Genomic DNA, 12,272 nt, shown 5'->3' on the forward strand with positions numbered 1-12,272 from the left:
TGGTGTGACCAGAGAACTAGCTGCCATATTCCAGACATGCACTAAATTTTAGGTTATGGTTTGACAAGGATGCTTTTGAAGCTGATCAGTGCAGTACTTGGGCATTACTTTGAAATGTGGGGTTTTTTGTCAGATGTCTTGTGGCTCTGCAGAGGAATGCAAAAGCAAACAGCCAGGATAGTGGTTGAACTGAAAAACTAGAAAGGTACCAGGAAAAAAAATTAATCAGGAGGGACAAAAAATAGAAAAATATTAGATGAAAACTGAAAATGCACTTTTATAACTAGACGGTTTTATTTTTCAACAAAATTCTGTATTATTAAAACAAAACTTGAGGAAATATATTAAATATGAACAGCAACTATTCACTACATTCACAGCTGTGTTTTTATTTGTCCTTTTGGCCACTGAATAAAATCAATAGACACTGCTCAGTTTTATAACTTTTTTCTTTTTTTTATCTTTCCTGAGGCTTTTTATATTTTCTATTCTGTAACTTTTCAATGCTTATGCTATACTAGGGAGAAGTTGTGTAGTTATGAAGTGGTTTTCTTCTGATACTTCTTATTTAAAAAGCCAGAGAGAAGAAAAGGGAAAGACAGAGAAAGCTTGCCAAAATAATTTTATTTTGTTATGTGAAAAAAAGAGCTTTAAAGAAACAAAATGAAATTTAGATTGGTTTCTTAATTTTCAGACTTCTTGTAGAATAAAAACTGTTAATTCCACTTAAGAAAACTTTTTTTTTTTTTTTCAAAAAAAGAAAGTCAGGAAAGGTGTTACACTTAGAAGTCCAAGCAATTAGCAGAATTTTATTCCAGCAGGATCTAAACTTCTTATGTTTTATCTCATCTAAGGGACCAGAAACAAGTGCCAGCTTAGCTAAATCTGTTTTACTTGAAACTTCAGCTCATTTGGACTGCACACATCAGTGAGTTACCAGGTCTCAGCTGAATAGCTGCCACTTGCAGCTGAGTAGAAGCTTCTGCAAAAATTCAAGAACAGTGCCTTGCAGTCATTTAAGACAATCTCACAGTTCTTAATCTTCGTGTGACTTCTTATTGTTATATAAGATCAGAAATAAAACAGATGCAGGATAAACTCAAGCAGAATGCTGCTTCAGGGAACTCAGAAATCCTGAACATCCCATGGAATCCCCATGTGTGCACTACTCCTGGGGGACCCAACAGCCTTTGTGCTCACAGCACATTTTTTAGACAGTTTCATCTCATTTTTGTTGACTTTGATACTGAGGAGATAAGCACCTTTCAGATTCAAATTAATTTATCTTAGAAACCCTTAAGGCAAACTGGGCACTGCTGATACGTGAATCAATGAATTATTCTAGTAACATTTATTGCAGAGTTTGGTCTGCATTCAAAATAAACACAGTTGCAGTGGGGATGCACATATTTTTCTCTACTTCAAAGTCAGAAAAGAAAAAAGTTTTATTATAAGTATGCATGTATTGAATGAATTTAAAATTCTCAGATCCAACAAAAGCTAGAGCATGTTCTTAGCCAAATGTACGAGTCTGTCAGGAGAGTGTTTTTGAGAACTGGAAGCCTGGCGTTCTGCCACATTATCCCTGCAGACTTTTATTTCTGGGAAAGAGCAACGAGTAGGGGTTGTTCACTAGGATGTGTTATGTTCTCTGCCTATTAATGTGAAATGATGCCCTCTGTTGGATATCCCACTGAGAGAATAAAAGGATCCACACAAAGAGATCTATGTTTATTACTAGCTTTACAAGTACTTTAGCTCCAGTTGATAAAAAATATTTGAATTGAAGGGTAACAGATTTATATTGTGCCTTTCTGGTTAATTGAAACTTAGAAGTAACTTCTTTCTGCAGCTTCTTGTAGCTGGGTCTTTTTGTGGATGTAAACTAAGAAACATCTTCAGTTAGCTCAAGGTTTTGCACTTGTAGAAGAAAATTTCTAGTCCCAGATCTGTGTTTATGGCTCTATAATGGACACAATAGTCATTGTATAGTAAGACATATTGACATAAAGAAAGAAGGTAACATTATTTCTTACTTAATGAAAACATAAATGTGTTTGAAAAGCTGTTTAAAAGACAAAAAACATCTAAATTGTTTGGAGTGTAATTCTTCAAACACCTCACTTTGGAAAGTGTTTGTGTACCTGCTGCTTTCTATTTCTTAAGCTTTCTGCTGGGGGACTGAGTTACATGGAAGTATTTCAATTTATTAATGAGGATAAAGATTATTGTATATAAGACATGATATTCATGAGTGGTGGTAAAATTAAATGTTGAGAGACTGAGTCCACCAGACCTGAAGCCGGATGATATTGAAAAGTAGCAGTGTGTTTTAACAGGAATATTTCTGCATGACTGATCCAGCTCTTGTTTTACATTCATGAAGAGACAAGTATTATCAATATCAAGGCTTTTGCAGGGAAGTAACAATACTGCAGTTGAAGAAATTTTAGCCTTTGTCTATGTGAAGAAGCAGGAAAGACTCAAGGGGAAAGGAAAAATTAGTCTTTGAAAACCTTATTTCTTTCCCTCGGTTCTCAGTTGAATTTTTGTCTGGGTATTATTAAAAAATTAAATGTATCAGTACCGAAAAAAAAAAATTAGATTTATTAAATTACTCTGTAGTGCAGGGGAATGAACTATGATTTTCACCATTCTCTTATCTTTTCTGCCTCACAAGCAGTCTCACCCACATACAGTCTTTGTATTTTCCTCCCATTTATTGGTCAGTCTGATTGTTTCAGGAGATTAATAGATTGTTTTAAAAAGCTGTCTTCACATTGTATTCATTTATGTTGATTTTGGAAATAAAAGATCCTAAGCATTCCTTCATATAAGAATCTCAATAATTTCTCTTCTGAGATTAACATGCCTATGAAACTGTAATATATTCAGCATTTGTAAAGAAAAATAATCTTTGAGAAGTCTCTAAGTGCTTACTCTGACAAAGAAGTTAAAGGAAGTCATATCATTCAGTCTGCATCAGTTGGTAGATACAAATTATAAGTGAATTGTAAAAATAACCTTTACTTTTAAATATAGTTTTGTCTTTAGACATGATACTGCTCCTCAACATGCTGTGATTTCAAACATCCCCATCTTTCATGCCAAGTATGTGCTTAGACCTATCATGTCATTTGTTGTTATAATATACATATATTCCTTGGTAATGGCTTGATTGCAGATTGATTGTATAATTTTCTTAAAGCTTTTCACTAAAATACTCTTTCAACAGGTAAGATTTTGGTACTGGTTATCTCAGGATTCCCAGCTTTCTGTCTTTAAGAAGATGGCATTAAATGGAAGTTTGGAAAAATTATATGACATTTCAGGATTGCCTGAGATGAACTGGAAAAAAGTGAATATACCTGTAGAAATTCTGGATGAAAAATTGCCTTTTCAGGTAATTAGATATCACATTTACATTGCTTTCAAAAAGATATTTTACTTTGGCCTTTAGAATTCAATTACTTTTAATGATGAAATATAGAAAGATATTTTTCCATTCTTTAATGCTCATATGAAAAAGAATTTAATTCAGCTTTTTCCACAGGTCCATATGATAAACAGAATAGCCATTGTTTCTGTATTGTAAGCATTAGAATAACTTTTAGTAACAAACATCAAGGGACCCTAAAGATTATTTAGTTCCAGTTCTCATTGTCAAGGACACCTTTCACTTTACCAGCTTGTCAGAGTTCCATCCAGCCTGGCCTTGAACATATCCAGGGATGGGGCATCCACAACTTTCCTGGTTAACGTTCCAGTGCCTCACCACCTTAAAAGGAAAGGATTACTTCCCAATATCTAATCTGAACACACTCTTTTTAAGTTTGAATCCATTCCCCTTTTCCTGTTACTACATGACCTTATAAATAGTCCCTCTCCATCTTTCTTGTAGGCTTCCTTCAGGTACTGAAGGCTGCAATTACATCATTCTGGAGCTTTCTCATTTTGAGGCTGAATAAACCCAATTCTCTCAGTCTTTCCTAATAGGAGAGGTGCTGCATCCCTCTGATCAACTTGTTGACCTCTTCTACACTCACTCTGACAGGTGCTGGAGACCCCAGAGCCTGGGGTCTCACAAGGGAAGATTAGAGGGCAGAATCCCCTTCCCTGCCCTGCTGCCCACGCTGTTTTTGGTGCAGCCCAGGACACGTTTGGCTCTCTGGGCTGTGAGTGCCCATGGCTGGGTCATGTCCAGCCTCTCATCCACCAGCACCCCCAGGTCCTTCTGGGCAGGGCTGCTCTCAATCCTTCATCCCCAGCCCAGGTGCAGAACCTTGCACTTCATCTTGTTGAACCTCATGAGATTCCCATGGGCTGTTTCTCGAGCTTGTCCAGGTCCCTCTGAATGGCATCCTGTCCTTCAGGCATGTCAGCTGCAACACTCAGCTTGGTGCACCACTGCAAATTTGTTGAGTGTGCACTTGATCACATTAATAAAGATATTAAATTACACTGGTCCAACTATGGACCCCTGAGGGGCACCACTTCTCACTGATGTTTGTCAGGACCCTAAGATGTTGGCCACCACCCTCTGGATGTGACCATGCAACCAATTCTTTATTCACCTAACAGTCAATCCATTAAATCCATCTCTCTCCAATTTGAAGAGAAGGATGTTGTGGGGGCCATGTCAAAGGCCTTACAGAAGACCAGATATGGGAGCCATAACCCTTCTCTGATGCAGTCACTTCATCATAGAGGGCATTGGGTTGGTCAGGCAGGACTTGCCCTTGTTGAAGCCATGCTGGCTGTCTTAAGTCACCTCCCTGTCCTCCATGTGCCTTAGCATAACTTGTAGGAGGATGTGTTCCATGATCTGCCCAAACACCTCTGTGAGGCTGACAGTGCGAGTACTTCAATTTGCAATCTGTCCCTTCATTTATTGTGCCACGTTGCTAACTTCACCAGGCATAGTATACATGAGCTCAATTAAATGGTGGTGTAAATCATCATATTTGGTAACTATGAATGGTATCATCATACTTTGTAACTATCAATTTAAGAAGATATATAATTTTCCTGTGTTCCAGCAGGAAGACCATTCATTCAATAGTGATGACTTTTACCAGTTTTGATTGAAGCAAGGTCACCCGAGTTGCATAACTTTCCCTAGGTAGAAGTATGGCTTTGATAGTGGAGGAGCAAATTTCTGACCTGACCAAATCTGAGTTGTAGTTTTTCCTGGCTGATGTTCAGAGTTGGTTGTAGGAACTATTTAGTTTCTGTGCAGATTTTAGAAATTATAAATGAATATATAATTAAATAAGTGTGTGTGTTTGTGTCTTTTTATCATATCACCTTTAATGAATTAACATTTTTTCTGTTTTTACAGATTGTCTTGCGAGGTACTATTCTAACAACAAATGCTACTGTTGCTGTTGATGATATCAGTATAGCAGGGGAATGTGTAATTGTGAATGGATCACTTCCAGAAGTCAGCCAGGAAAGTAAAGGCAAGTTTCATGGTTTTCAATACATTTTCCCCAATGTCTGATATATATAACTTATTTTACTGACAACTTGAAGTTTCTTTTAATAAAGTAGATAGATAATCTGAGGGAAAAAGTCCATATGCTGTAATCAGTCATCTTGGAAGTGTTCCCGGCTGTGTTGGATGGGTCTTTGACTCTGCCCATGGCAGACTAGGTGATCTTTAAAATCCTTCCCAATCCAAACCATTCCATGATTCTGTAATGAAGGCGTTCATCCTTGTGTAACACATTAGCTGCTGTAAGTTTGCACTAATTCTGCAAAGTAAACTCTGGTGGGAATTTCCTTGTACCACTTACTGTGTAGTACCTGCTCACATTCACGTTTGGATGCAGAGGCAGAAGCAAAGCATCCTATATTTTCCACTAAAGGGCAAATTCTGCTGCTTTAATTTTTTTTTACCTTTAGAAAAAGGTTTCCCCCATCATTACTGCTAAATATGTGACATAATAAATTCCCACCAAACTTGTTTTTGTACTCACACTCTGTAGTCTTGAAGAGACAATGGATGGAAATATAAAACAACCTGTCAGACTGCTGCTCATGGTCCTCTTGATGCTAACAGCTAATTTTCAAAAATGCCATGGGCACATGTGCAGTCAGGGGTGATGTTGATGAGTTACAGACATACGGTATCTGAATTTAATGTCCAAAAGTTTAAAGGCACAATAGAGAACTTCAGTGTTTTTAAGGCTTCTCTGATCCCTATATACAGTAGGGTTGAGGTATGTAGAGAAACGTTTATTTGCTTTAATTATTTTCCCTACAACTCCCTCATTTACACATTAATCACAAAGATAGTATTTTTAGAAGAGAGTTGTATCTTTTTAAAATCCCTCTCTGGATAGAAATGTGAGTATTTGAAAAAGTTAAACAAAAAATATGATAAGCTGCTCATCATTCCTCTCACTTACTCACTTTTTAGAAACCTACTGAAGAAAAACCAGCAGACCCTGGCTTTTTGTTTCTCCATTCATTGAAATTTGGGGTGTTTTCTAGTGTGTAATTTGAGGTACAGGCACCCAGCCTTGGCTTCTTGCAGCTTTCATTGTGACCTGAGCACAGAGAGAGCACGGCTACAGCAGAAAGGTTTGATGGAAAACACCTGGCTCCCAGGGAAAGGGCAGGGAGCCGTACTGGCCTCTGAGCAGGAGCCTGGCTCTGTAACACCAAGGTGTATTTAATAACTTTTCACATTAAAGTTTGAATATTGTGGAGAGTTAGATTTAGTTTAAGGCCATCAGACATTGCAATCAGCTGTGTGTCTTATCAGCTGTGATAATCTAGTACACTGCATAGATGCTGATCTGTTTCTTGTGCTGAGCATGTATTATATTAAAAGGAAATAAAAGGCAATTCTTATAATTTTATATATTTGTGGGTTGACTTACATGTATTTTTCTGATTTTCAAGGGGAAAAAGAATCTGCAGATGCTAATGCTTCATCTTTTTACTGTCCAGTGGGATTTTTTTCATGTGGGGATGGGCAATGTATTTCACCTGATAAATTTTGTGATTTTAAGCCTGACTGCCCAAACAACCACGATGAAACCAAATGCCGTAAGTGGAAACTTTGAAATTTATGTTTCTAAGCTCCTGTGACTATGTTCTTTTGTCCTATTTGCAATGCTTTCATGACTTGGTAAATCTTGAAATTTAATTAAAAGTAAAAGCTCTCGAGAAATAGTTACTTCACTTTGATTCTGTTCTGTGATTTTTCCCCTTTTAGGTTCTGTAGCAACTACCTCTCTCTTAGCATTAAAACCAGAAGAAGAGGCTTTGATTAATTATTTAGTAGAAGATGCTCCCTAAAAAATTATATTTTATTTTATAATTCTAATGCACTGGTCACAAACTTGCATTCAAATTGTAACTTACTTTTGACATGAAGATGCCATAGCTGTACCACGAGCTTGGTCACAGATATAATTTAAGCTGAGTCAGTGTCTTCTGTTTGGATGAGCTGTGACTCCTGTCAGGGCCACATGCCTGGGCTTTCTCTGCATAGAAACAAACACGTGGGAAAATAGTGGGAGCTGATGCATCTCAGAATCCCTCTTCAATGTACAGTCAGCAGGGAGCTTGGAACTGTTTCAACGTCTCTAATATGCAGCTTCAAAAGTCTTTTTGATTCATTCAGTTTCCTTCTTTGTATAAGAAATCACAGTTATACTTTGCACTTTTGAAAATTAGTCTCTTGCTTTGAACTATCAGCTTTGCTCTAGAATTTGTGATGCATTTTCAAAAGGAGTTGCCATGAGACTTATTTAATGCAAGTTTTTCTTTTTAAAAATATAGCATGATGCTTTCTAGCACATTCAACACAAATGACAGAAATATTGTAGACAAGATCTTCAAATTATTTTCTGTGCCCTGTTATGCATCTAAGAACATAGACTTTAGAGGTGCTAATATAATCCAATTTCACTGTTCATGTTTTATGGTTTTTATTTGGAGATCTGAGAGTTGTTGCTCAGGTAAACAAAGATCTATTTGACTATTAGCAAGCAAATGAAATAATTACAGCTTCTATGCATTTTCTCTTCAATTTTAGCATTGAATCTTCTTCAGCTAGAGCACTGGTATTGAGGGTATTAAGTGTTTAGAAAGACTGCTATCTGAAATATACAGAACTTTGACATATAAAATTGCATTTTTTTTACTAGATAACAGTTTGACTAGCACAGAAATGACTATTGAGTGTTCACTAAGCAGAATATCTTTCCTCTTGTGGGTCAGAGTAAAGAAAATTCTGATGTTATTGTAGTACAGCTGAGGCTGGAAGTCATATTTGAAGATTACTTAGTGGTTAAACACCACTGTACTTGAAGCAGGGCCACCAGAGCCGAAAGCCCTGAGCTTGACAGAGTTAGGTTCAGAATACCTGTGAGAATGGAGACTACCCATCCAGCCAGGATAGCCTGTTCCTGTGTTTGATCTTTCTTGCAGTAAAACAAGTGTCTGTTGCTTCTTCTCATTTCACTGGGCACAACTGAAAAGAATTTTTACTGCTTTACTGCTTCCCTGTCCATGTTAATAATATTTAAACACTCGATATTTAATTTACTTGATGTTTTTCCTACTTTACCTATGATTACATACCTTATGCAGAATTGGGTTATGATAGTCTGAATTTTTCTCCCATTGCCCTTTTAAAATTCAGGTACAGGGTATTTGTTCTCTGACAAAATAATAACACTTCCAAATCAATAGTTTAATTTAAAAAATGTTCTAAATAGATTTAGCTGCATGCATCTTTGCCTGCACTGGGCAAAGCAGCAAAGTGGTAACTTTTAATCAAGAAAATTAAGATCTGTTTTTTGTGGCCATTTATATTTCATTTTAACTATTCAGCCTTTGTTTCCATTTCAACATTGTACCTTTGGCTGAAGACAAACGTCCAGCTAGGTGTTCAAGCAGTCCCAGACCAGCCTTAATTACAAGTTGCCTATATGGCAACTGATATTTTTTTTCCTCTAATTATATGACTGAAGACTCTTATTATGCCTAAGTTTCATTTGTCAAGACAATACATTAACAAAGCCATGCTAAAGGTTAAACTTTGGAACCAATATATTTATGGTGATCTTTGCTCTAAGTATATTGCTGACTTATAAATCATTGTCACTGCTGAGCTGGCTCAGTGTGTGCTAGCACTACAGCTTGTAATGTGGGAAGCTGAATGTAGGTACACAAAGGACACTGCAAGTAGTTTGGCAAGTTGACTGTTTCCAAGCAATAAACTTGCCTTTCAGCACATTAATCTGGTAGTCTGCAGCACTAGAATAGCTCTTATAATTCTTTTCAAATAGTATTTCATCATCTTCATGCTTATGTAGTGCATCATGACTTTCTATATTTTCTTTGCCTGTTTCTCCTCTTGGATACAAGCATTTCATGTTTCTCAATTTTCCTTATTTCTGAACTTGGCTAAGTACAGATTTTTTCACCTCTTCCAGCTACATTGTTGCTTTCATCAATCTTAGCATTTTTTTCCATGGTGTTCCATCTAATAGTGATTGCATGCACCTTGACCTTGTTAATGTTTTTCTCTTTGTATGAGAACCAGGCAAAGATATTACATGGGCTTAAAATGTCTTTCAAAATATGTTTCATTTAAATATTATAATCTTAAATTCTAGCAAGATGATTTAGTTAGATGACTGGGTCCACTACACCCACTGAATAAGCCAGGTCTCCATACAATTTTTTAAGCTCTCAATATCAATCTTTGAGACATTTCTTGATTTTCATTTCCACTCAAATGAGTACCTCTTTTTTCTGTCAGGCCTTGAAGATCAGTTGAAGATAACCACTTCTGAGACAGACAAAATATTTTCTCTCTTGAGTGCTGCTACCCCTGACTATTAGATCACAGCTTTTCTTCTACAGATGAAGAATTTACTATGGCCATAAAGCTTTTATACTTTTTATACTTGATTTCTATGCATTAAGGCAGAGGAGAAATGCGACAGCCTTTTTCAAACTGCAGATTTACAGCTGTGACCTAACATACCTATCACATTGTGTGCTTGTGCTCTGGAAGATGAATGTGCAACATGACTTCTATGGTTTACATCCTCTGCCTTTGGTGTAGTCTAAATGTTCACTTTTGCACTCTAAGAATTATGTTGATGGAATAGGAAGAAGATCAGGTTGAAAAGCAGTCTGGTAACAGAATTGATATTCTGTCTGACCTTTGCTAATTTCCCCCTTATGCTCTGTCTTTTGTGTCTGTTCTTTTTTTTTTTCCTCTGTCTACTTATGGTTTGGATTATCAGGTATAATTATACAGATTTCTATATAAAATAAATAATAAATAATTTACTTTTATATAAAACATAGCATATTTTTATAGGTTTATCCATGGTCACATGTTTTGAGGTGCTCCAACCTAACCTCATGCACAGTCACTGATGCATCGAGGTTTACCTGTTGCAGCACTGACTCACCTACAGCCACAGATCCTTTGAGATGTACTTTCTCCAGAATGGACTTACCCTTCAGAGTAACACCTGCTGCCACAGAGGCATAACCATGGCCACAGATACTTCAAGATGTATCTGCTCTGGCATGGGCTTATTTTCAGCCACAGCCACCCCAGGGAGTCCCAATTTCATGTAGCCTCATCCGCAGGTCACAGTCCCTTTGACTCCTGTCCACACTGGAGTTCCAGCCTGTTCCTTCCAGCACAGCAGCAGCAGTGATCTGGCCATCTGCCAGCAGGCACATCACCTGTGTTGTTCTGAAAATGCTCCCAGGCACAGTAGATAAGCAGTGCAGCAAGCAGTGAAAGCAAGAAGCAGCCCATAATGAGCACCAGGCTCTAATGAACAGTCAAGAAAGCAGACCCCATGGCAAGCACAGGCATGTGCCAATTAATATCTAAAAATCAATACAAGCTATAAATTTGATCCAACACATTCCAATCACACTTGTCATTATTTCAAACCCTTCAAGCCACATGTGCCAGAAAGGACTGGGACATGGTTGAACCCCCAGCTCAGGCCCACATAGCTGCTGACTCACTCCCCTGGTAGGATGGGAGAGAGAATCAGATGAGTAAAGGTGAGAAAACTCATGGGTCAAGATAAAGACAGTTTAATAGGGAAAGCAAAAACCATGCAGACAAGCAAAGAAGAGCAAGGATTTCATTCACCCTGTGGGCAGGCAGGTGTTCAGCCATGCCCAGGGGAGCATTACACATTACAGTGACTTGGGAAGATCAACACCATCACTTGGAACATCTCCCACTAGTCTGCTGCTGAGCATGGCACCACAGGATGTAGGCTTTGTTCAGTTGGGGTCAGCCATCCTGGATGTGTCATTTCACAGCTTTTTCTGCATTCCCAAACTCCTTGCTGGTGGGGCAATCTGAGGAGCAGGAAATCTTTGGCTCTATATAAGCATTGCTGAACAATAATTAAAATATTCCTGAATAATCAACACTGTTTCCAGCACAAATTCAAAATATAGTCCTTTATCAGCTTCTGTGAAGAAAATTAACTATACTCTAGCCCAAACCAGTACACATAAACACATGTTATTGTTTTGTGTTTATGTCTAAATGAAAGATGCATTTAATAGTTATTTCTATGGTGTACAATTTAGGGCAACACAAGTATGCTAAGACTAGCCTTAAATTAAGTACTTCATAAACTGCACATAATCTATATGTTTGTACACAGTTTTATGTACCTTTATTTGAGTTAGAAGGCAAGTAAAGAGAAGAATGCATGTATTGGTTCTTAAAAACTACTTTAGTGGCATAATTGTTTAAAGATAAATATTATTTGGTTTCTAATGGTTACCTTCACATGAATAATAAAAATCTCCTCAGTATACTAAGAAAAAATCCTCATATTTCCCATTACTAATCTTGGCAAGGCATAACATTTCTGCTCTAATTACACAGTAACTCTTCCTAAATCTCATTTTTAGAGTCAAATCTTGCATACCAAAATGTCTCTCTCATATACTCTATTTCAGCCAGGCAAATCAGTAATTCTTAAAGGTGAGACCAGAAACAACAGCCAGATCAGAAAGATGGGCTGAAGTTCAAAGAGTGAAAAGATTGCCAGCTTGTAAATTGGAGAAGGTACCTAATACTGGACGTGCCTAGATAACTGCATAAGAATCAGCTCATGAAAGTTAAATGGGGAAGGGATGGGACAGAAATCCCATCTATAGAGAAAGGAAAACACCTTTGACAGTGGGAAAGAAATGGCTACAAAGGCTGCATTGCTTGAGCTTGCTGGTGTAGGAGAGAAGTA

At 37.3% G+C, this 12,272-nt stretch overlaps 1 protein-coding gene across 1 annotated transcript in view; it reads left to right on the top strand.

Annotated features, from left to right (window-relative positions):
* The window catches only part of MALRD1 (MAM and LDL receptor class A domain containing 1), a 236,253-nt gene that overhangs the window by 42,625 nt on the left and 181,356 nt on the right, over window positions 1–12,272 (top strand). The window contains exons 12-13 of the mRNA XM_031503816.2: window positions 3,236–3,403; window positions 5,342–5,462. Coding sequence (XP_031359676.2) covers window positions 3,236–3,403; window positions 5,342–5,462 — 289 coding nt within the window. The remainder of the gene's footprint in view (window positions 1–3,235; window positions 3,404–5,341; window positions 5,463–12,272) is intronic.

Source organism: Lonchura striata, chromosome 1, assembly GCF_046129695.1.
Source record: "Lonchura striata isolate bLonStr1 chromosome 1, bLonStr1.mat, whole genome shotgun sequence".
Lineage (NCBI taxonomy): Eukaryota > Metazoa > Chordata > Aves > Passeriformes > Estrildidae > Lonchura > Lonchura striata.